Source organism: Bombyx mori, chromosome 8 (genome assembly GCF_030269925.1).
Source record: "Bombyx mori chromosome 8, ASM3026992v2".
NCBI lineage: Eukaryota > Metazoa > Arthropoda > Insecta > Lepidoptera > Bombycidae > Bombyx > Bombyx mori.
In genome coordinates this window covers 15543996-15570959 of record NC_085114.1, presented here as the reverse complement: position 1 = coordinate 15570959, position 26964 = coordinate 15543996, and the positions used below count along the sequence as shown (strand labels likewise).

Below are 26964 nucleotides of genomic sequence, written 5' to 3'. Positions count from 1 at the left end.
ACTGTCTGAACTAAAGTTATGACTCGTGTATGGCTTATGATGCTTTGATTATACAGACATAAGAGTTTTTTTTTATCCGGGATAACCCGCTGGATCCAAACATGGACCGGACCATCGTGGGTTGCTCTTCGAGATTACGTCTGGGAGACGATGATGGCCTCGGTAGTAGACCGCAGTCCCCGCCTTCAGACCCTCATTTTGGTGCCAGTGTGCTAGAGTAATGGTAGCTGCGGTGTAACCTCAACCCTCTCAGGTCACCCCGTGACTATGGCCGGGAGGAGACTGCCTCCTTACAGAGGCCGGAGCTGGATAAAAGTCCTTCTTCGGTGACGACGGATCGGTGCGGAGAGGGATGGATCCATCTCTTGTTTCGCCTTTTTCTGTAAGATGGTGGATTTGTAGAAGTTAAAAAACCTTAAGCGCCTTCGGTGTGAGCCTCCGCGCTCTAACCTCTCCCATGCTAGGAGGCGGCTCCATCGTAGAGGGCATATCGTTATGCATAATCGGCGTCGAGGCCGTCCCAGGGAGCCGTGCCAGCTAAACACACGCCTCCTTGCAGGAGACCGCATCATCCCCACGTCGAGGTGGCGCATCACGGTGTCAGGCTCCCCGACCTTTGGAAAGAGCTGGCTCAATGAGTGCGGTTGCCATCAGCCGTTATAACATGATAGATGGCTAAACTCATAAACCAGCGGGAAAATGCCTACCACCAATCCAAGATCTATATGATACGTACCATCGAACATGATGTGCAAAATATGTGCTGATTCTTACACACAGCTGGTCTCCTATCTACCGTATGTGATATCTCCTTTATCTTGGTTTTTTAATGTCGCAGAAACTCACGACAGACTTCAATTTTGGCATGTTGGAGTACCGGGATAATTTTGAGAAAAAATAACTTCTCAAACAATATCCACATTGTAGGTCTCTAAGTATCAGTATTTTTTTGTTGGAAATAATTTCATTTGTATTCGGATCTTTGCATTGTTATCTTTTGTTTTTTTACTGTTAGGTGCACCCTGAGAATTCAGATTGGACGTGCTTCGAGCTGAGTGCCCTGCTCGACGTGAAGAACTTCTTCGGATTGGAGAGCACCGTGGAGAAGATCGCGATGAAACAATACGCCGCTAATATCGCTAAGGGTACGCAGATGTGATATTGGATAAACAGATTGTTGCATTTTAGGTATCCATTCTTTAAAAAAAGGACATACATAACCTTCAGTACATTTGGAATGATCCATTCAAACTGTAACGCGTGATAGCTTTGTTTTCCAATATACAGAATACATTTTCTGGTGGGTAAGTCGTCTTGTGTACCAGTAAGTGCCATCGCCATGCCTATTTCTGCCGTGAAGTTTTTGTACTATAATACTGAGATTTAGAACTCATGACCATGGGTGATGGCATGTATATTGTTGATTTCTGTGGGCTCTGGTAACCATTTAACATCGGATGGAGCTTAAGCTGGACGCGCTTCCGTCTAAGCAACAAATAAACAAAGCAATAAGATTCATTCTTATTGTTCTACTGGTGGTAAGACCTTCTTCTGATGGTAGGACCTTCTTGTGAGTCCGCGCGGGTGGGTAGGTACCACTACCCTGCCTATTTCTGCCGTGAAGCAGTAATGCGTTCCGGTTTGAAGGGTGGGGCAGCCGTTGTAACTACAATTGAGACCTTAGAACTTATATCTCAAGGTGGGTGGCGCATTTACGTCGTAGATGTCTATGGGCTCCAGTAACCACTAAACAACAGGTGGACTATGAGCTTGTCCACCAATCTAAGTAATAAAAAAAAAATTCAAAATTTTCCATGATACGCACCCTGGCATTCACAATCACCTGATGGCTTAGCAATAATCGAAAGACTTTTCAACCGAGCCAAAACAATAACCATCCATTTAACGGCTAGGCAAAGAGCTGATCGAGTCCTTCATGATGGAAGTCCACGCTGACGGTATCAAAGAGCTCACGCCCTGGACCGCCGGTGACCCTCACAACAACAGGGAACTCCGAAGGATCGTCTCCAGAGGAACTGAACCGCTGTCACCGAGACCTTTGGCCGAAACTCGACAGCAATCGATACCAGGTATGTGGTCTTTCATCGTTTTTATTATCTTAAAGTATAGCTAGTCTATGGTTATAACTATGGATAAGGATATGTATTTCGGTTTGAAGGGTGGGGCTGCCGTTGTAACTAGGTATACTTGAGACCTTAGAACTTATATCTCAAGGTGGGTGGCGTATTTGCGTCGTAGTTGTCTGTGGGCTCCAGTAACCACTTAACACCAGGTGGGGTGTGACCTCGTCCACCCATCCAAGCAATTAAAATAATAATAAAAAAAACCAGAATTCTCATAAGGCGTCTCGAGTCATGAGGAAATAATAACGGGTGCTTTTTAACTTATTCCAGCTGAACCATTCTAGGTTAATATCGAACTATATGACCTAAATTTTGCCAAATAACCGGTAATTGCAGTAAAAATACAAAACAATGTGTCTACAACAATCCATGTGCTAAATATTCCCTTTTTGCTTTTCAAACCTCGTTTTGTCCTACATGGTGCAAATTGGTTACCGAAACCATAAACGTCACGATGTGAACGCCGCCCCCACCGTGAGACATAGGGTCGAAGCCTGGTTGGTGTTGTATTCTATAAATGTGGTAGCGGGTATTGCGATGGTAAAAAAGAAATGACTGAATCATCTAAATAGTTTCCTCAGAGAACGCAAGCAAGCAAGTATAGAAGGTATGGCAATTGGCCCCAATGCGTCTGATCCCACATTTTGGCCGTAAATCACCAATCGTCTGACAGATTTATTGGGACGCCGCAAAAAAAATAATCAAAGACGTTCGATGTCACGAATGCGGACTTAACTATAAAAACACTGTAAAACGCTTCGACCTACATTCAGAATAGGGGTGTCAAAACTTCGTGGATATTAATTAAAGTTGTACGTTCTTGCGAAAGCGAGTGATTGTGTCTCGAGTGCGCAGACCCGGGATGCTTTTTGCAGAACCGTGATGTGACTTCGTTTTTTTTTTTTTATTGATTGGGCCACATTTTGCATGGTAATAACCCTAGCTTATAAACGTAAAAACGTGAATGTAATTTGAATGGTGGGGGTCAACATTTTTCGGGTATTATTCATCTATCAATCAATTGGGAGAGACTGTTAGTTACATATTTACCTCGAAAAATCATATAGTATGCTATACTGGCTAACTGGTATCTTTTTTCCCTACCTATTCGCTGGTAGCATAAGGGGCTATACCAGCTTACGCCCGGACGGGTAGGTGAGCTCACGGGCTCAACCTGAGAGAATTTGCTAACACTAGCCCTTGCAAGAGTGTACCACCGGATCGGAGTCTCGACCCACTGAGAAGATCCGTCGAAAAACTCAGTAGGCTATGTCTATGGGTTAGTTCGTTCGTCGAACTCCTCGTCGTAATCGTTATTTGTGGCCGTTTTAGAATTTAAAAGTGCTGGGATGAGAGGCAGAGGTAGAAGCAGATAATAAGCGTATCTTCCCCAAGGCTTAGGGTACCTATATGAAATATCGAAATGCTTGCCCTTTATACCGTACGTATTAACTTTTGTTGCGACACCCCTGTTTCGTATGGTAAGGAGCAAATAATTCGGTGTCGTCGCGTGTAATAGGAGCCGACCGAACGAACGCGAGGGTCGAAGATCAAAACGGCACTATAAATCTGCTCTGCCATTACCTCGACCTTGTTCCTGTGAGTTATTCACGAGACTTGAACGCGATTGAACACACTTTACGACGATTCGAGTTTTTTGGGTTTCTCTTATAGGCAGACGACATAAGGTCCACCGGATGCTTAACGCTTATAGACATCCGCAATGCTAGGACCAAGCCGCTGCCTACCACTGAGTACTTATCGCGAACGTCGTTTGAAGAAAGGCATGATATAATGTTCAGGGAACACCGAGAAGGGTGAATTCATTCCATAGCCGGATAATTCGTGGCAGAACATATCTCCAATTAAAAAAATAATAATTATAGCATCGCTTCGTGTAATAAAAATCAAACCCGCAAAAAATATAATTTGCGTAATCACTGGTGGTAGGACCTCTTGGGAGTCTGCACTGGTAGGTACCACCACCCCGCCTATTTCCGCCGTGAAGCAGTAATGCGTTTCGGTTTGAAGGGTGGGGGTAGCCGTTGTAACTATACTGAGACCTTAGAACTAATATCTCGAGGTGGGTGGTGCATTTACGTTGTAGATGTCTATGGGCTCCAGTAACCACTTAACACTAGGTTGGCTGTGAGCTCGTCTATCCATCAATGCAATAAAATAAAAATTAAAAAACTTGGTGTTGTTAAGTTAGTTAATTTATTTCTTCAATATGAACACTAAAAATTATTTTTATTAAGTTGTTCTATGAGCCATTGATATCTCTTCTTCAGCCCGTGTCTACCTAATGGTGAGTGTAGGTCTCTTCGAATGCACCCCATTCTCTTCGGTCTCTTGCCTTTCGCATCCAGTCCTTACCAACCACTTTGACCAGGTCATCGGTCCACCTCGTTGGTCACCGATATGACCACATTTATTTCATACATGGCGATGTCCACATTAAGACATGAACTCACCACAGACAGGACGATCGGTTCATCAGCATTGACGCGCAATATTATCATCAAAAATTGATACCTACCCGTGGAACGAACCATGGTCGCTAAACTACCAAGGATACAAATTTGTCCGCGCTGGAATAGCAAACTAGGCTACCAGCTAACACCAGCTGATCTTGAGTTGTTAGGTCTCCTTCGGAGGCGCTCGGGCAGCTGTTAGCAAATCCCACCCCTCCTGGCTGAGCCTTTGCTTGCCCACCTGTCCTGGTGAAACTGGAAAGACCTCCGGGCTACCAGCAATACATCAATCATAAAAAAAGGATTGCGTGGTTTTATGAAACCACGGTAAAAGTGAAACTTTTTTTCACATTATAGACATTTAACTCTGACAACCAACATTTACATTAAACACTGACAAAAACTAACAAAATAGCGTGGAGCACTGGCACAAATTAGTAATAGTCTACACACTACACGGTCAGCTGCTGCGAACGATAGGCGCTGCCATATTGGCCTTGGCTGCTCTGACGAGCGTCTTTCACTTTATCCCTACTCCGCGGCCGACCGTCACACGACATGCAACACACAGATAAAAAGTTTGAGACGATTTAATAAAAGTTTCACTTTAAAAAAATAAATCGGTTGGGTATAACAATAAATACCAATTTTTTTCTTTTAGGCTATTTAGACTCATTTTTAAGCTCATACAGAAATAAAAGGTGCTGTTCTGTAATGAAGTCTGGTATGATCAAACGTCGTAAAATTATATTTGACTAATGGTTTTTGCATGCAATGTGACATGATTAATAATCATATTACGCGCCATATTCACGGTGCAGTGTTACGCAGGGAAACCACCTTTGGGTTCTTCTGCGAGAAAAGATAGTGCCACATTGTATTTGATTATTATTGAAATCAATACTTCATTAACTTAATTACTGGTGGTAGGACGTCTTGTGAGTCCGTACGGGTAGGTACCACCACCCTGCCTATTTCTGCCGTGAAGCAGTAATGCGTTTCGGTATGAAGGGCGGGGCAGACGTTGTACTGCTAAAACTGAGACCTTACAACTCATGTCTCAAGGTGGGTGGCGGCATTTACGTTGTAGATGTCTATGGGCTCCAGTAACCGTTTAACATTAGAAGGGCCGTGAGCTCGTCCATCCATATAAGCTGTAAAAAACAAAAAAATATATATTACCTTGATGTACGTGACTATAACTCTGGTCTAGTTGAGATGTGGCTTAAACTCACAATTGTAACTTGAAATATTTTTGAGATCGTGTAACCAAACGCGAACAGAATGTTGAGAAGAAAAACCCATTATTCTAGAAGCAGGTCAACCTCGTATCTCTTAAGCCCTCAGTAAATTGGCAACCCTCGCTTCGTCGGCGTTTTAACACGTAATGAATATTTATCGCTGGTAGCACTGTCCTTACATTTACGCTCTATGTTTTTTTTTCATTTTTTGTAATGGACGCAATTTGCTTATTATTTGTAGGTTTTTTTAACGACATGTTTTTTTATTTCTTTTTTTATCGCTTAGATGGGTGGACGAGCTCACAGCCCACCTGGTGTAAAGTGGTTACTGGAGCCCATAGACATCTACAACGTTAATGCGCCACCCACCTTGAGATATAAGTTCTAAGGTCTCAGTATAGTTACAACGGCTACCCCACCCTTCAAACCGAAACGCATTATTGCTTCACGGCAGAAATAGGCAGGGTGGTGGTACCTACCCGTGCGGACTCACAAGAGGTCTACCACCACTAATTACGCAAATTATAATTTTGCGTGTTTGACACGATGCTATTCCTTCACCGTGGAAGTCAATCGTGAACATTTGTTAAGTACGTATTTCATTAGAAAAATTGGTACTCGCCTGCGGGATTCGAACACCTTTGCATCGCTAGATACGAATGCATCGGATGTCGTATCCTTTAGGCCACGACGACTTCAATGAACAAATTTAACGGAAGGAAAAGTCGCGTACGTCTACTTAAGAATATAAATCAATCGTATCAATCGTTTTAGCTTTGATTAGGTACTGAACAGTTCCACTGTTTTTATTAGTGTAGGATTCTCTTCCTGCAAAGGGAGGTGGCGACTAGTGGTCATACGATTGACATTCCCTAGTATTTCAGCCTATTTGCCGCCAAGCAGTGATGCGTTTCGGTTTGCGGGGTGGAAAAGCGGGATTGTTTTTTTTTTCGATCTCATTTCTCAAGGTATCCATCCACTTACGGTATCTACGCCGGACAACTGTGGGTCGTAAGCTATTTCACACAAAAATGCAATAGAGCTTGGTTATTGAAAGCCTAATACATATTGAAAAGCTCGCAAATCCTCCGTTTACGTAAGAAGCTTTCTAGCACATCTGAGCGCACGGTCCGGGTAGTCAGTAAAACTTGAAGGTCCTTTGTATTATCGAAGTAGTAAAGGACATTTTAGATCGACTTGCCTTACTGTTATTCATGAAGATTATTGCTTCTCGTTCCTTTTCAAATAAACAAGTTTGTAGTGTCTTATTTTACTTGTAAGACGAATAGGGTAAATTATAATAATGTGTTAGTTAATACGCGCAGCCCAATACATTGGTCCGACCAGATCCGCACTGCTCTTGATTTCACACTTCACAACGCCCTCCACACCGCCAGGGACAAGAATAGATGGAGAAAGATCGTGCGTGGGAAGGTGATACAAAAGGGTGGTCACGACCCTCGGCAGTCGACGCAATTAGGAGGATAATAATACGTTATTGTCGTAGAGAATTTGGCGGCAGTTAGCACACAGTGCGAATGTCGACGATCAATACTTTAGTCGACCCTGACCACTGTAAAACTGTTAGGTATTGGAAATGGCAAATCATTTAATTGCATCTACGGCCTGGGACAACCGAAGGAAACACTAAATTCATTAATTATTAAAAAAATATTTCGAATTAAAACTTCGCCGTCTCTTATCACTATACATTCTGTATTCGTTTTTAGAATTAGAAGTAGTCCAGGCTTTTTGTAATAGCAGCTTTACCAAATTTCTGCTTTGTTTTCCCCTTCCTATTCGCTGGTAGTTTAAGAGGCTATTCCAGCCACGCCTGGACGGGTAGGTGAGCTCACGGGCTCAACCTGAGAGAATTTGCTAACACTAGCCTTAGTAAGATGAGTGCCTCGCAGAATCTACCACCGAACCGGAATCGCGACCCGCTGAGAAGATCCGGCGAGAAACTCAGTGGGACAATTATTTTCTGCCATATACCCCCCTTACGAGGCTTAATGCGTTTAGTGGTCCAAGTTGTGTAGGTATACGACAAAGGGAAGATCTTCCACCGAGCGGATGTTATTGTTCGGTAGACGGACAGTCCGAATGTTGTTGTTCGGAACTTGTATATATGCGAGTTTATCTTGAATATGTCGTAAGCGATATTCAGGCATCTGTCAAATATCTTGCGTTGTATGATGGCTACCGCCACACTTGTAGTAGCATTCTATGTTATATGGCACATTTAGACCCCGCAAACCGTTTGAAATTCTACTGATCGTCCATCCTTTTCTAACTCTTGTGTTGTAGAAAAATAGAGAACAGACATACTATGAGCTCCAGCTTAAGAACTGAACTGAATTACAATTTGTCATAATGAAACGTGTGGGTGGGTAGTCAGTTAGATAGTTTGCGAGACACATGCCGATTTTCGCATGAACATTGTGAAGCAAAAGGTATTATTAGTATGAAATTTTAAATACTTGTAATACGTATTGACCGTTTCGACGTTGTCAATAGATTGTGTATCAATTTATATGGCCTTATGTTGATGTGTGTTTCTTGACCTTTTCACATTTTCAACAATTGTATTTTGGGTTGTTTTAAAAATGCCTAATTTACTTATTAAAACATACCATATTTATCGTCACAAAATTAATAATATGAGAAAATTATCATAAAACATGTTATAATACCGTTGTTTGAGCGATACAACTTTCCGATAGAATCATAAGATTGTTTTTCAAAGAAACAGACTATTTTAGTCTTACACATCGCTGACTAATTTCCCCGAGGGCGTTTGTCCTCAACGTACATCCCGAGGACACTTGTACCGCCCACTTGAAAATACTCGAGGACACGAATCGATTCTCAAAGTTCATAATCAATACCTACCTTTGTGATAAGTTTAGTAGATATACGTTTCTCAGTGTTGTGAAAGTGACTCTTGATCAAAAAGTTCAAGACTTGGCACATCACTTGGTCATTTCTGAGGTAGCCCTCTAATTTTCAATAGAACTATCTGCTTAAAACGAGTTTCGGACGTCATGATAATCACCTTATTGTAGCCGCCGCTGACTAACTACTCCCCGAATCCTGATCATGCAGGAGCCAGTCGCCGTTGTCGCCCTAGACACGTCCTTACGGATCCATCAGATCCAATAACCCTTGCATTAGACGCCTTCCGCTCTATCAGTAGGAGTAGAGACCCCGGTAACCGTACTCGTCGAACTCGGCAAAGAGTTCGACGTGCAATCTAACCTAAGCATCAGCCCGTTGAGTTTCTCGCCGGATCTTCTCAGCGGGTCGCGATTCCGATCCGGTAGTAGATTCATTCGCGAGGCTGCTACTTTTGAGTTGTTAGGTCTCCCTTGGAGGCGCTCGGGTAGCTGTTAGCAAATCCCGCCCCTTCTGGCTGAGCCCTTGCTCGCCCACCTGTCTTTGTGAAACTGGAAAGGCCTCCGGGCCACCAGTAAACCCTCAAGGATATGAATTGCGTTCGTTACCTAGTAGGCCTGACATAAGCTATATTTCCGTTTATTGCATAGGTCTGGTCTGTCCTTAGGTAAACTATATGAATATTTACTTAACGTGATTGTGCTGGCAGATGATTTTACCATGTAGGTTAGTTAATGGGTTGTAAAACAAGACACTGTTTGATACGATAACACGGTCCGTTCTATGACTGCCATGTTGCAGTCGATCCAATTACAAGAGAAAGAGATAAGAGAGAGCTAAACTCAAACTGATAATGTATCAAATTAAGTGACAGATTTCACATTGAAAACTGCGCTCTCAGTTTGAGATCAACTCGCCATTATTATTGATTCATCAAAAGTACGTCCTTAATTCCTCTACTTAAAGAAAGTACATGCCTCGCCTACAACAATGGCGTACAATGTACAAACCTAGATCATTTTTACCCTTCCAGGAGACGGATTATGGTGCACGGATACTTTATAAGATTAGCTAAGTGCTAAATACATTGTTTTTTTATTGACCTGGTAGGCAGACGTCATACATGTTATACTGCATGTATGTACCGTATACATGGTAAAACGCTATTGGTTGAACCTACAATGTGTCCCAGAAATGGATGGTAGATTAACAACATGTATATCATATCGAGAGGTGAAAGGCTATTTTGGTTAAGCGAGATATCGTACAAAACGCGACATTTATCTTTGCAATTAAAGGTGCGTTTTATTTGGTATTATCATCAACAGTTCGATGTTTTTAATTGAACCTCAATAAAGTGTACTTCCATTCAAATAACTACATAACTTTTTTGTTATAATACTTTTTCCAAATTTGAATCTTTAAATGACTCTCCTGTAAATTTGCAAAAATGTCGCTTAGATCAAATATCCTTTTACCCGTCGATATGAACGTGTCATTGCTGAAACTACTAGTGTCTTTTGTTGGATAATGTTTTTAAGAGCAAGAAACTAAATTATAAAGTTTTCATAGAAAGTGAACAAATTCACACATTCAGATTTCAGTTGTGGTCCACAGTATTTAATTAAGAGAACATGTAAGGTAGAGCAGAACCAACTAATTACCCGACAATCTTACTCTATATCCTCTAAATCCATATCCTATATTTCCCATAAATCCTACAAAATTATTTCTTCCACAGGTACATCCCGTCCAAAAGCCTCCAAATCCATATCCAAGACCTTTTTCCCAAAACGCGCCTCATCAGATAAAAGTCTAAGTCCGACCACATCGAGAAGCTCACGATCGATTACCAAATTGGGTTCGAAGTTCAAAGTATCTGGAACCGTGATTAAGAAGAGCGGCAGTGTTATGACCAGATCTAAACATGATTGTTTATCCAAAAAACCCCAGTCCTCTAATTTGTTATCAGGGAGCTCCTCCAAAATCCAACTGAAAAATCGAAAGAGGGAACGAAAAGGCGGCTTAAATGCTGGCGGATTATCTGATGGGATATTCGATGTTGACTCTGAGGATTCTTTGAAACACATGGAAAAATATAGGCCCTGCGATTGTGACCAAAGGACCCAGGTCAGTGTAGATGTTTGGAGTTGGCAGAACTTTCGTATGGTCGTCGCGTGTGCGGTTGTCGTTGTGCTCTTAGTTTCTGCACCTCTGATATTCTTGGGACAACGAGAGTGGTGATATGGTTTTTAAGTGTAATATAATAATTAGCTATTATTTATGTTGTTTTTTGTTTATTTTTTTCTATTTCTTGTTTTGTGGGTTTTACAAGGGAACTCAATAGAAGGGGTTTTTCACCTAGTTTGATATTATGGTCTACTTGTTATATTTGAGGATTTTACGTAATAGAATTTTCTTAGAATATATTGAGCTATGAAATAAAAATCTTACCGTTGAAGTACTCGTAGTACTGTAAGTGGTAATTTTTGTCTCATTCGCAGTTATAGTATTAGAGATGCGAATGGTTTTGAAACAAGATCTCATATCTAACGGTAGGCGGTGGCTTAGCTCTGACCCTGACATTACTGACTTCCATGGGCGACGGTAACCATGTATACTCGTCTGCCTAAAACGGCAATATTTTTTTTATTACATTTTGGTAACTGTTACAACCTCTTTTTTACAGTCAAATTAATCATTATTGTGGTCTATTTTATTTTTAAGTTCTACTTTATAAAGCTTACTTAGTAAAGCCCTTTTTCATTTTGTTATAACAAGATGACTAAAAAATGTTAGAAGTAATTAGAACAGTGAATATAGAACACAGTCTCTGGTAAGTTTCTAAAGCCTTGAGATCCAAGGCTGTTTTCTACCGGGAAACTTCGTTTCTCTCGGTTGAGAGACGTGGGTGTTTTGCAAAAGTTTTTAATGAGGTAGAATACACAACACCGCTTACCTTTAAAAAGCTATGGATTCTATTGAACGGAGTAAACAAAGGTCTTTGAAGGATTTTTTTTTTTTTTTAATCTTGTTGTTGAATGATATTGGATTACGTTGCTGTCGCTGCAGAATTCGCCCGGGGCGATTACAAATATTATAGCCTAATTACAATAGACTGGACTCACACATCACGGTTTGTTACAACTCTCAGATTTGAGGTAGTGAATCATTGGAATTGACAGGAATTAGTAGTTTTTTTTATTTTATATTAAAGAGGTATTTTCAAATCGTCATAACTTTACCACTCGCAACGTGACCGAAAAACTCTAAAATCCTACGTAGGCAAATGGTGGAGAGTCTTAAGGAGACGCCTAGTTCTTCCAGGATTGATACGTTTGTCCGATGCGCCGTCCAGGGAATCCGCAGCATTTTCCTCCAGCACCACATCTCAAACGCGTCGATCCGACATCGATCAGCCTTCTTCAGAGTCCATGTCTCCGCCCCTTATAAGAAAATAGAAAACACAAGACTTGTTACAAGTTTACGCTTGGTTTTTATGGAGATGTTTCTATCGGACCAGATGCTATCAAGCTGAGACATGGCACTTTTTGCTATCCCGATACGTCTTCGAATCTCAGGCTCGCACGATCCAGTATTCGCAATCATGGAACCCAGGTATATGAATCTTTCGGTTGTTTCAACATGCAGTGACCCCGTGTGCTCCAGGTTGTTCATACGGTCTATTACCATCACTTTTGTTTTGGATCGGTTAATGGCAAGACCAAGTTCGAGGCAAATTTTTTCAAGCTTGCTCATGAGAGCAGCCATCTCGCTTTCATTAGCCGCGAGGAGAGTGGTGTCGTCGGCGTATCGGAGGTTGGTCAATTTTACTCCACCAATGGTAACTCCACCATCCCAGCCTTCACAAGTCCGTCTCATGATATACTCTCCATAGATATTGAAAAGGACTGGAGATAATATGCAGCCTTGCCTTACGCCCTTCCTAAATTTAAAGGGGGCAGAGATTGTTTCCTCCACTCTAATGATTCCCTGGTTATTAATGTACAGGTTATGTAACAGTAGGACTAGATGTTGTGTGAGCAGTGAGCATTGAGTTAACTCTTATAGGGGAGATCTGTGGATGAATAGTGAAGGCCCCACTTAGGAGAGTAAAGGCAAGAGAGAAGTGGAAAAATATTGCTTAGGATCGATTCACTTAGTTTCACACAACAAAACCAGGCGTTTTACTTAAAGTTTAAATTGCAACTTGAACTAGAATCCTAAAAATTTTTCGCCCAATGCTAAAATTACGTACATAATTTATACTTGCAGATAAAGCGGAGAATTTAATTAAATATTCCGAATGTTAGTCGTGTGTTCGTGACGTAATAAATCCCCGGGTAGCCGCCGGCGACTTACATTAATTAATGCGGGCCGTAACGAACGGGAACGTGTGGGCGTCAGGGTGCCAGGGTAACACAGGTGTGTACCCGCGGCAATGGCAGAGCAAGGGTGGAAAATTAATACTGCTGCCCTGCCTACTAAGCTAACTTTCACTTACTATATATGATACTAGCTTTTGCCCGCGACTCCGTCCGCGTGGAATAGTTGCTTTGGCATAACGCTAAATCCCCCACTTCATTTACGTAGAAAGTGAAAATATTTTTGGTTTATAGAATGTTGTTTTAACCCCTATTTTGAAAAATTCTTTATTTGTGCTCCACTTGTATTGGCGTTACTGTGATACTATATAGCCTATAGCCTTCCTCAATAAATGAGCTATCTAACACTGAAATAATTTTTCAAATCGGACCAGTAGTTCCTGAGATTAGCGCGTTCAAATAAACAAACTCTTCAGCTTTATACTATTTGCATAGATTGCTCTACAAACTACAGCAAATAAGATTGCTGTCACATAGGGCGATATGCATGAGCACAAGTGCGAGATATGTAGATAGGAGCGTGTGGACTGATGCTTATTACGTATCGCATGATACCTGCTGTGTTTCCAACAAAACGTTATTTCACTTACTATATGTGATATTGCTCTACAGACTACAGCAAACAAGATTGCTATCACATAAGGGCGATATGCATGAGCATTAGTGCGAGATATATAGATAGGAGCGTGTCGACTGTTGTTTATTACGTATCGCATGAAACCTGCTGGGTTTCCAACAAAACGTGATAATGCGTAAATCAGCATCTCTTGTTTCCTTCAGACTTAGCGTCTGCGGCCTAAAAGCTTATGCGCTTAGTGTACTAGTATGAAATGATGTGCATAATGCAGATGTGCAGATGTATCTAACACGTGCTCAACTAATTTTGTAATTGTAAAGTGTGAACTTATACGTGTGGGTAGAATGATATAGATTGCCTATTTCTGATGTGGAGGAATTATGTCTTTAGGTAGACCGGTCGTTGCTCGGCATTCTCAGTGTGGTGTTAATTGCTTCTGGTAACCACTCAACACCAGATCAACTCAGTCTGAACAAAATATATGAGTTGCGAATTAGTTAAGTAAAGCTTAGAACAGCATAGCATAGCTCCATAAATCCCTTAGATGTGATTCAGTCGTTCTCTTACTGATGACAATGTAAACTTAGGTGGGATCTCCCCTGCCCTATACCATATTCATTATTTAACTGTTGAGGGTAACGGTTCTATTTCGGTCATGTCTTCAAATTATTTTTCAATAGGATCTAACGTGTCTCGACGAAGCAGTACCTTTGGCAATATGACAGATGTGTTTATATATATTTTTTTTTTATTGCATAAATGGATGGACGAGCTCACAGCCCATCTGGTGTTAAGTGGTTACTGGAGCATACAGACATCTACAACGTAAATGCGCCACCCACCTTGTGATATAAGGTCTAAGGTCTCAGTATAGTTACAACGGCTGCCCCACCCTTCAAGACGAAACGCATTACTGCTTCATGCATTACTGCTGACTGATTACTGATAACGACGGTGCTGCAATCGTGCTAGTTAGTTTAATATAGTAAATTTCAAATTAATTTAAGTGGCCATTTTTTCACAAACACTTTTCATGAAAACAAAATACCAGTACCTTGCCAGTAGGTACCTGTGTATAATTCAGCATTTCGCATTGTAAACCGATGCTCGGAAACTGAAGAGGGTGGGCGTAGCACCCGCGTCACTGCGGCGCGGCGGCGTGGGTGTTTGTTTGTGGGTAGATGGGTGCAAAATAACACAATAGAAATATTTTTTTATGTTTGATTGTGTATACGCAACAAACATTAGACAATAGAAAAGAGACCTTTAAAAATACCATGGAGATATAGAATGATAATGATGTAAGTCGTATTTTAAAAGAAATGTGGGGATATATAGCTATCCGTTTCGCGCTACACTACGGTAATGGCAATTAAGTCATTAATCACATTACATGCATCCTTTATTGTTAATTATGAATTTCTCCAGGGACCAGTTGATTTTAAATGTTTTTATCTTATTAACTTTAATTGGATTCGCAAAATTCTATCTGATTTCGATTGTGGAAAGGACTCCATTAATATAATTTACGAGACACCCTTAATATTCCTGGCTGTGAAAAAATTTAAACATTGGTAATGTTTGTTCGTCATTCGTATTGAAAAGAAATTTAGATATAATACTTTTCAAAATATTCTTATTTTACTACTATTTGGGCGAGTTGTGACTTTGCACATTGCCATTGCCGTCTTGTTTATTTCTAGCACTAAAAAATGCGTTCGTTTCGACCTTGAGGAAAGAGTCTGGTGTACAGTGTAATTGAAAAAATTAAGATAAAGTCTCAAGATAGCTGTTTGTAATTAACGCTTTGATGTCTATGGGCTACGGAACTTCTGGCGGGACTGCCAGGAGTGAAGTTATGTGAAAGTGCACATCCGTGGGAATGTAACAAAACCATTGGACGTAGCTTTGCGGGTACACCCAAAAAGTCTTTTGAATTATTAGTAAATTCTCACCATATTACTGGGAGGTTTCTTTAATTTCATCTTATCTAACGCCTACGATGTTGTCTTACTTCATCTTTTATTTCCATTTCTATTAATTTCGTAATCAATGTCGCATAATTTCGTTCAATTTAACTTCTTATACAACATGCCCGGTTTCGGCCGTATTAAGCTGTATGGGCTGCGTTCCTTTTGCCTGCCTAGTGAACGAATTTAACAAAAAAAATCTGTTTCATTTACAAGCAAAGAAACAATATTGAAACGCACGATTATCTCGGTCACTCGTGTGATTGAACGCCTGAAACACTGACTGAAATCCACCCCGCTTCCACCACTTTCTGCCGTGAAGCAGTAATGCGTTTCGGTTTGAAGAGTGGGGCAGCCTTTGTAACTATACTGAGATCTTAGAACTTATATCTCAAGGTAGGTGGCGCATTTACGTTGTAGATGTCTATGGGCTCCAGTAACCACATAACACCAGGTGGGCTGTGAGCTCGTCCACCGATCTAACCAATAAAAAAAAAAACTTAGGCTCTACTTTAATTCGTCCGTAATAAAAACTGGTTAAAAAAAAACTAAAATAACCCGTTCATAAACATTTGTAGTGAAGCAAGTATAAAAGCTTCTAAACTCGATGTGGTCACTAGTAGCTAACTCAGAGTTCTCCTACCCAGGTAGATGTTTGTCTTCGAAAGCACGCCGAGCCTGGAACAAGCGTATGAATAGTGGTAGTACTTGATTACCCCTAAAAAAGAAAATAAGGTCATCAACAAATCACCCCTAAAACAAAATTCTGTATTGTAACGCAATAATATCATCCAATTAGTCGCTCTCCACCTGCTGTACGAGGAATTACGAAACAATAAGCCGATTAATTAGTTCAGTGATAACATTGTTATTGGATTTTGAAGTATAGACGGCTGAGTTAGAGGAGAATATTGTTTCGAAGCAAAAGGAATTGATTTTATGACTAATAACGTAACGTCGTGACATGTGACTGCTCTATAGTGGGTATTGGAAACCTTTGCCAAAGCCAAATATGGTAATAAAATAATTTTATCCCAGATTCCTTATTTTGCGTGTAATGTAAATAATGTAGCGTAAAATGTAGCTAACACTAGTCCTAGCAAGAGCAGTGCTTCGCAGAATCTATCACCGAATCGGAAACGCGACCCTCTGTGCAGATCCGGCGAGAAACTCAATGGGCTGTGGGTTAATTTACTCGCCGAACTCTTCGTTGCAAGTAACGGGTTCGATGAGAACGATGACCGGTGCTTGTGGTAACTAAAAGCACCGTTAGTGGATCGGGAGGATCCGAAATGACGTGTTTTAGGCGACGTCGATTGTTTACCATTCGGTTCGTAGAAACGCGTATGGATTATTTGTACGTACAAATACCTATGCAATAACAATGCCTGAACTTGACCCGTGTGTCCTCCGTGACGTCACGTAACCATCGGACGCATCGTAAACATGTATTGTCTTCCCGCGCGCGTTCGTCAAATCATTCCTTTTATAAAAATAATCTTCTTTCATTTCCTCCTCCTCGAGTCGTGTTCCTCGTGTCTGAGGGTCGTGACCACCATCACCTATGAGCTTCAATCTTAGGATCTTTTTCCACTTTCCCCTGTCCACGGCGTCATGCAGCGCGCTGTACACTGTACTGTCCAAAGCGGTGCGGATCTGATCGGACCAACGAGTATGGCTGCGGCCTCTAGATCTGTTGCCTTCAACTTTCCCTGTGATCATAAGTTTTTCCAGGTTATCGCCGTCTTTCCTCGCAATGTGACCAAAATATTCGAGGATCCGCTTCAGACATACAGTAGACAGTCTGATTTTGATGCCCAGTTGCTTCAATATCGACACGTTAGTCCGGAAGGCTGTCCACGGAATTCTTAGCATGCGTCTCCAACACCACATTTCGAAAGCATCGATGCGCATTCGGTCTGCTGCTTTCAACGTCCATGTCTCAGCTCCATACAAGAAGATAGAGAAAACAAGAGTCCGCACCAGTCTGGTTTTAGTTTTCAGGCCTATCCCTCTATTCTTCCAGATCTTCTGTAGCTGAGACATCGCACTTTTAGCCATTCCGATACGTCGGCGCACGTCAGTTTCACATGAGCCTTTGTTGCTGATGCAGGACCCGAGATACACGAATTCGTCTACAACCTCTAATCCAAGCGCCGCATTCAATCTTAGAACATTTGCACGATCCACCACCATTAATTTCGTTTTTGATCTATTTATGGAGAGGCCTAGGCTGTTGCTGATACGTTCCATTTTGCTGAAGAAAAGAGACATTTCAGGTTCGTCTACAGCTAGCAGGGTCGTGTCATCGGCATATCGGAGATTTGTAATATGAGCTCCACCAATGCGCATACCTCCCGACCAATCTTCACAAGTCTGCCGCATGATGTACTCTCCATATGCATTAAAAAGTATAGGTGACAGTATGCAACCCTGCCGGACACCTTTTCCAAAACAGAACGGTTGGGACACAGCTTCATCGATTCTGACAACTCCCTGACTGTAGATATACAGGCTCTGTACCAGCACTATCAGATGATTGGGTACACCAAGAACATTCAATACCTTCCACAAGGAACTCCAGTTGACACAATCAAAAGCCTTGCTGTAGTCGATGAAACACATGATGAATGGAACGTTGTATTCGCGACCCTTCTCGATTAGCTGCCTCACGTTAAGAATTTGCTCACGCGTATTTGCTCTTTCATTTAGCGTTCCAAAATTATACAGAACTAGCTGACCCGGCAGACTTCGTAGTGCCACCTGCCCTAGTGAAACTGGAAAGGCCTTCCGGCCACTAGTAATCTTTCAATCATAAAAAAAAACTTCTTAGTGCCTCAATCGATAAATAAAAAACCTAAGCTTTTGTATAAAATAAACTTAAAACAAACAAAAGAAATCCGTCCGACGGGGGGGGGGGGGGGGGCGAAACATGAAAGCGAAAACAAAAATGTTATTTTTATTTAATTCCGACTTCATATTCCACCTTCATATTTATCTACATTTTAAACCTTCTCTGGACTTCCACAAATAATTCAAGACCAAAATTTTGTCAAATCGGACCAGCCGTTCTCGAGTTTTAGCGAGACTAACGAACACCAATTCGTTCACCAAGTAGTCGAAATTCGACTATAATTAATGTGAATTGTAAGTTTGTACACTATTATGAGTATATTTTATACTTCTATAATCACAAATTTCGCCAAGACTACACTATAAAAAATATTGTATATAATAAAATATATAATATTGTATATAATGAAGTATATAAAAAATAGTAAATATTAACAAAGACAAACAATATTTAATCTATTCTCAATTTGACAACAGACGTCAAGAACAAAAGTTTGACAATAAATAGTATGCATGCGTGTGTGCGTCAAATACATGGTATGCAGTGTGTGTAATGTTTTCTTTATTGATTTAATGTATATTTTATGCATAATTAAAAAAAAAAATTAGCATTGTGTACTTCTTCACTATATTCTCTATAAGTGTGGAAAATTTCATACTCCTCCGTCCGCGCAATTTTCGTAAAAAGGGATACAAAGTTTTTGCTTCACGTATTAATATATAGATAGATTACGTGTTTTGATTATAAAATAGTTAATTTTACGTCACTCGCTTGCATAGAAAGTCTTTTTTGTACAAACATTGCATTATGACCATGGTCTTGCCTCTTACTTACCACCAAGGATGGTAACTGTGGACCAGAATCCAGATACACCACTACGTGATTGCGGTAACGAACCAAGAAACGGGAGCTGGAAGCCTCATATTGTATTATACAATAACTGACCTGTCCTAAAACTGGAAACCGTCTTCACAGCAGAAATAGGCAAGATGGTGGTACATAACTTAGGTATTCATGTTTTTCTTTTTTATTGCATACATGGGTAGACGAGTACACAGCCCACCTGGTGTTAAGTAGTTACAAGAGCCCATAGACATCTACAACGTAAAAGAGCCATCCACCTTGAGATATGACTTCAGTTACAGTTACATAGTGACCAACCCCTCAAACAGAAACGCATTGCGAAACGCATTGCGCAACGGTAACAACCCGTGCGGACTCATAAAACGTCCTAACATCAGTAACTACCTGCCTACCTACCACCAACTAGCGATATGCATAATGCCTAAATTTAAGCGGAAGCAGAAGCAAATGCTAACGAGTTAGAGGTAGACGACTTGTGTTGTATTTATAATAAACGATAGGCTCCACTGAGTCCTCTCTTTTGTTCATGTCTTCGTTCATCAGTTGTGTTGTGGTTAGCTTTACAGCCCACTGAGTTGCTCGCCGGATCCTCTCAATGGGTAGCCGTTCCGATTCGGTGGTAGATTCTGCGAAGCACTGCTCTCACTAGGGCCAGTGTTAGCAACGCCTCCTGGTTTGCGCCCCGAGAACTTACATACACGTTAGGGTTACGCTGACATAGCCACTCAAAGCTATTCGCTAAGGTAGGAAAGTAGTTAGCTTTTTATGTCTTATGCCAACGTGCGAAATAGTGACCGGTCTACAGCTGATACACACACAGGTACCTACAGATTCTCTATACACCGAAAACAATATATCAAAACCCACACACACACTTCAAATACAAAACTTCATGTTACGTCACAACAGAAGAATGCACAAACTCGAAAGTGCACTATTTCGAACATAAATTTTGTACGCGCGTCGCAATAGGGAGGAAATACCGCATTTCGCAATACTCAAGGTCATAAGTCCCAACGACAACAAAGCGAAAATAGTCTTTATGTTCGTCTACATTACGATTCGGCCACAGTACTTAACTCAGTTGGGTTGTAGAGTCTAAAATTGAATGTCAGTTAAATCGAGTTGTGTAATGCGGCAAGGTTGATAATCCGAGAATGCTTGGTACGACGATGAATACAGATATGCAGTGAGGTTGATATGTTTTGGGGGTATTTAGCGTAATTTTGTATTGCTTAAATTCCTCAAACGTCAATGGACGGATTCCAATTATAATCAACTTTAAATATAAAAAGAGGTGGTTCGTAATTCAGGACATTTGTTGAATTATTTAATTTATTTCTTCGAGGGTGGAGCGCCATTATTTTATGAGATGTATCGTCGCTGTTGCGGTTACAATATTACGCCGTTGCGATACCATGAAATGCAAGATAAACTTCAAGTATTGTGTTTGCTTATCTATTTATTGTTCTAACTTCAGCACCGGTAGTTCCGCGTTTCGATATTTTAGGAATAATACTTTAGTATTGAATAAAAGAAAGAAAAAAAACATGTGTGCAATTCGCACGTGGTAGAAGTGAAACCTTCAAAAATTTTGGCTTCAAGATAATGAGACGAATGTAAAATTTCGGGAAGAGGATAATTGTATCGGTTTTAGTAATGATCATAGTGATTCAAAGTTTGATAATAAGCTTACATTTTATTCGGATATATTACATAGATTTATTCAGAATGTATTAAGTACGAATATTAGGTACGAGAATCACGATTATAAGAAACACTGTATAATGCTTCCTATCTCATTTTCTCCCACGTTAAATCTTATCAATTTATGTGACTGTCTCTTCTTGCTGTCGTTTTTTCGTTTCATCGTCTTTGGAATTACAATGATGGTATAGAAGTTTTCACTTCAAAAATTGTTTGCAAATTACAAGCGGTAGAAGTCAAACCTTCAAAAGTATTCTATCTCGTTCTCGCTTGGGCTAAATTTCATTGATATGTCTGTCTTTTTAAGTGTCACTTATTCGTTTCATCCAGTTTCAAATTTTAGCAGTGTTAAAGAAGTTTACACTTCAGAACACACAAGTCACAACATAAATAAGTATGAACTTATTAAGCAATTTCAAATGATAAATTCCAGTGTAGCAAACACTGACCCCCAATTTAATACTGAGTCCGTGCTGAAATTGAAACTAAAACTTTAGACTGTTCTGTGGCTTAGTTACGTCAATAGATTCTGTCATATTATCTGATGTATTTTGCCAATAAATCTGTCTTATAGAATTTGGTAGAATTTCAGACCGATATATTTGTTTTTTTTTATGTCGACAAAAAATTGTATTGCTTTTATTATTACGTCTGTTAAATGTTGTTCAGTTCAATATCACTCAAAGACTTGTCACGACACCCTTTAATATAACATAGACTAGTAACAAAGGAGGATTTTTTTCGGGTTTACATAAATATATAGCCGGTAGTAAATTCGATTCTCGTTAACCGATATACTACGCGGTATTCGAATATCTAAAATACATTATTTTCTGTCCTCGACTTTCTTCCTAATGTTCGAAGAGTGGTCATTTGAAATGTATAAATAAAAATCTTAAATCCCATAGATACAACACGCGCTAAGCAAGAAGCCATTAAAACAAAGGTTCATAGTACAGATCCAATTTGTTTTGCGATTCGTATCTATCGGCTTTACGAAATTACGAGCACGTTTTAACCGAACGAAAGCCTTCACGAGATCATCGAAATCAAATTATGTACGTGAAACGTATATATTTATATGGCTTCTCAGTTTCAAGATATACCTACACTAGCTTTTGCCCGCGACTTCGTCCGCGTGGAATAGTTCACAAATAATACTTTATTTTAGAACAAATTTGGTTAGCATAAAAAACGTTATAGTGAGCCCACCTTAACATATAGACATAAGTGGTCGCGGACTTTTTTTAGATCTTTTAAAGGGGAACAATTCTGTCATTCATTATTTTAGCGAAACTTTAACCGTTTCTGCAGCGCACGCAGCGGAAGCTCTCAAAAGGGAAAAAAACCCGATTTTGAAACATTCTTTATTGGTGCTCTTATCTTAGCGTGATGTTATAAAGCCTATTATAATAGCCTTCTTCAATAAATGGGCTATCTAACACTGAAATAATTTTTCAAATCGCACTAGTAGTTCCTGAGATTAGCGCGTTCAAACAATTTATTTATATTTATTTATTTATTTATTTAAAGTTTAAAATTTGAAAAAAATATCATAATAAATAAGCTATTTGAATAATTGAAGTTCAATGAAAAACATCAAACTGTTGATGCTAATACCAAATAAAACGTACCTCTAATTACAAAGATAAATGTGGCGTGTTAAGCGAAATGTCGCATAATCTTTCACACTTCGATATGTTGAAGTTATTAGATTACAGCAACGACAGCTTTTTCAATTATTAATTGTATTTTCATAGTTAATATGAAAAGGTGTATAATGATGCTTTTAGGTACCTCAAGGACCAGTCATCGTTGTCGTCGAACCCGTCGCTTGCGACGAAGGGCTCGACGTGTAAATTAACCACAGACACAGCCCACTGAGTTTCTCGTCGGATCTTCTTAGTGGGTCGCGTTTCCGATCCGGTGGTAGATTCTGCGAAGCACGGCTCTTGCTAGGGTTCGTGTTAGCAACGTCGTCAAGTTAGAGCCCCGTGAGCTCGCCTACTAGTTAAGGCGACGCTGATATAGCCTCTCAAGGCTATCAGCTTAGGTAGGAAAAATAAAAAAGGGGTATAATATCCCAACATAGTTACATAGAATCAAACTCCCATCCCTCCTGACTGAACTCATGCTCTCTCACGTGTCCTGGTGAAACTTGGAAAGGCTTTCGAGCCACCAGTGATCCTTCCTTCACAAAAAAACGAATTAAACAAATATGACTTTTGAACTGTTTTAGTACTTTTCTGACGTAGACATTGAATTGCCAAGATTTGGTTAAATCAGGCCCTCTAACACTTCAGAAGTCGGTCAATAATTCAAGGAACGATTTGAGCAAAGGCACTGTTCATTAGACCACTTAATGTACGGTAAATCCAAGAATTCCTAGGGCTGGGCACCATGTTTTTGTGTTTGATAACTGGGAACACATTTAACTTAGTCCGTGTTTGATCAGCTCAGTTTTCATATGACCCCGTATCTTATGTGATTCTGTTCACTATTCTGATTATTCGTGATGGGTACGTTACGAAAACGTACGTTACGAAAAATTATAGTACTTGTACCGTGGTGATTCTTAAATATATAATTTTCAAAATTTCTCTCACTCAAACAAAACCTTCAATAGGTGTATTACACAAGATTGCTTGAATTTTCTAGTTTACACACATGCAAACTACATTGTGAAGAGGTGTACTCTTCTATGTACTATTTACTCATTACCTCATAATTCCCCTGCTCTCAGATCAATTCACACTGGACAGCGAGTACATCAAGCGCTATCTCGGCGAGCTGACAACTATGCAGGAGTCCAGACTACTGCAGCTAAGGAAATGGATAGCTGAATTGCAAAAGGGCAAGGTACCTTACCAAAGCTGTTTCACGTTTCCGTATTTTACTAGAGGATAGGCAAGTCCAAGGACCATCGTTATCCATTGTAATGCTTCTTGGCTTCGTTAGCCACTTGCCACCGTAGCTGTTGAAGAGCAAAAAGCATTGAAGCAAAAATAGTTACAACTCCAGTTTGGACTGACGTATGATTAGTAATTTTCGGGACCTTGTACTTTCTTATTGTATTTCTGGAATAACGCTGGAGATTGACCATGAAGGTGGAATGTTTAAGGTTTATCTATTTTTTATAGAAATTGGTATAAATATTTTATCTCTCGTGGCTCTCGTGTGAGAAATCACAAGACCACGGTTGCCACGCATTGCTGACCTTAGAATTTTCCTGAGACTGATAATGAAAACTTCATAAGGGCTTGCAGCCTGTTACCGAATTCGCGTTCATTTCCGAAGATATCATAAAGAATACGTTTTAACCCTTTCATCACCATCAGTGACTATAGTCACCCGTCGCCAAACGCCGCCTGTACACGATGTGTGACCATAGTCACTGGCCTATAGACTATGCCTGCACAGGATGGATGATGTGCGCACTTACAGCGCGGAACTCTGTTACCTGCGGAGCACTCCGCAAGGCTTGCCGTAGCGAAAGTGTTAACATAAATCCTCTTCGTTCAAAAGAAATCTTTGCAAAAATCCAGGTGCCAAGTGACACGACCTTATTACGTTTCCTTCGCGCCCGGGACTTCAACGTAGAGAAAGCTAGGGAGATGCTCTCGCAGTCGCTTCTGTGGAGGAAGAAGCACCAGGTCGACAGGATCCTGTCAGAATACGAAACGCCCGACGTCGTGAAGCAATACTTCCCTGGAGGGTGGCACCATCACGACAAGGGTAACCGGATTTTTTTTTTTTTAATTTATTCACATTTATGTACACAATAAAAATTTATATCAGGCTTTTATATATATTTGGATGAGTGAGCACTGATAAATGATTTAAAGGGTGCATAGTAATACTAAAGTAACAAGAGACTTTAAGTAGCTCACCGTAGTTCTGGCGGATGTGAATGCTCAGAGCACTTTTTTTGCTCCAAAACAAATTAATCTCATCTTTTGGTATCTCTACCTCCAGACGGACGGCCACTTTATATTTTGAGGCTCGGACAAATGGACGTGAAAGGCCTGCTCAAATCTATCGGAGAAGATGGACTTCTGAAGTTGGTAAGTGATCTGAATCTATTTATTTCTTTATTTTTTTATTTGAGTCGACTATTATCAAAGCCGGCAATGTGACTTTTGGACAATTATTGGTAAATCAGAAAAACGAATTATTGACTTTGTATTCCATTGGCAGTCACAAAACTCTTCTGAACGACATCTTAGATAAATAACGGGTTAAGTATTGACCTTTATTTAATTCAGGTTTTGAACCGTATTCTTTGAAGGAGACGATTGATTATATTCAAATCAATCTGTATTGACATATCAATAATTTTTTTTTTCCAAATGCACAGATTGCCACCTTTGATAATAGCCGACTCATTTATAACTTCATATACTAGAAAGTATAAAGGCGGACTTAATGCCATAGGCATTCTCTAACAGTCTACCTTAGGGGAGTGCAGAGATGAACCTTGGTAGGTGTAGTGTGAAGGTGATATTACTTAAACATATGTGTATATATATTCTATTAGGTCATTTTACACATTAGAGTCACATATGATAAAAAAGCTGACGGAAAACTTTATTGGATGAAAACGAAATATAGAAATTAGTAGCAAATAAAAACTAACAATTGTACCTGGCCATGTCAACGGACTACTAGTCCTGAGCAGTTGTTGACATATAAGAGTTTTCTCATTCCAGACTCTTCATGTTTGCGAAGAAGGGCTGAAACTCCTCGAAGAAGCCACTCGTTCATCGGAGCACGCCGTCCAGTCCTGGTGCATGCTGGTCGACCTGGACGGGCTGAACATGCGGCACCTGTGGAGGCCGGGCGTGCGGGCGCTGCTCCGCATCATACAGATCGTGGAGGCCAACTACCCGGAGACTATGGGCCGCGTGCTCATCGTTAGGGCTCCGAGGGTCTTTCCTATACTCTGGACTATCGTTAGCACATTTATCGGTCAGTATTTATTTTTTTGCATTGATTGGTAGACGACCTCACCTGGTGTTAAGTGGTTACCGGATATCTATAACGTAATGCCGCTACCCACCTTGAGATATGTTCTAAGATCTCGAACACTTAACACCAGGTGGGCTGTGAGCTCGTCCACCCATCTAAGCAATAAAAAAAAAAAAATTGATGGTGACAAATACATAATATTCATAAACCTTGTAATGTCTTAATTTGCAGATGAAAACACGCGAAGTAAGTTCCTCTTCTACGGGGGCAAAGACTACCTTCAGCCGGGAGGTTTGCTGGACTACATACCCAAGGACCTGATCCCCGACTTCCTCGGAGGTCCTTGCAAGGTGAGCACTGGTCATTAAATACGTCGCTCTATTCATTCAACTTTTACAGTCGCATAAAGAATTAAAAATAGATTTCAGCTTCTCCTTGACTTGTAGGTGAGCTCACGGGACTCAAACCGGGAGTGTTGCTATGTGTACATTGAACACACTGATAATTCATTTTCTAAGGGTAGCTATTTTATTTTGTCCTGGGCTGTTAATTTCGTCCTTCGTTGGTAGAAAGTGTAGAAACATTGATCCCCGTGGTGTACCATATAGACAACTATAGATACTATATAGACAATGACGTGACCACCGTGACCCCCTTGAGGCATGAGGTTGAAGTTTGACTTACAATGTGTGACGGCTATTCTGCCGTCCGAGCTGGTGCTGCCCTCCAGTGAATGGACTGGTGATGCAGTGCGCGATGGAGTCGCCCTCCCCGGGGATACAACTGTGGGGGAGGGAGGGGAGGGGTAACCTCGTAGGAGAATTAAGCTTAGAGATGCAGTTAGGTTGAGGCGCGCTGTACCATAGATAATATACATAAGTTAGT

The 26964-nt window shown here is 40.5% G+C and overlaps 1 protein-coding gene across 4 annotated transcripts in view; it reads left to right on the top strand.

Moving 5' to 3' along the window:
* The window catches only part of LOC101739159 (protein real-time), a 77133-nt gene that overhangs the window by 36560 nt on the left and 13609 nt on the right, over positions 1–26964 (top strand). For all 4 annotated transcript variants that reach the window (XM_004923613.5, XM_021346293.3, XM_062669892.1 and 1 more), the window contains exons 4-10: positions 1016–1145; positions 1914–2090; positions 23855–23970; positions 24657–24846; positions 25087–25175; positions 25821–26079; positions 26311–26429. In XM_004923613.5, the coding sequence (XP_004923670.1) occupies positions 1016–1145; positions 1914–2090; positions 23855–23970; positions 24657–24846; positions 25087–25175; positions 25821–26079; positions 26311–26429 (1080 nt within the window). The remainder of the gene's footprint in view (positions 1–1015; positions 1146–1913; positions 2091–23854; positions 23971–24656; positions 24847–25086; positions 25176–25820; positions 26080–26310; positions 26430–26964) is intronic.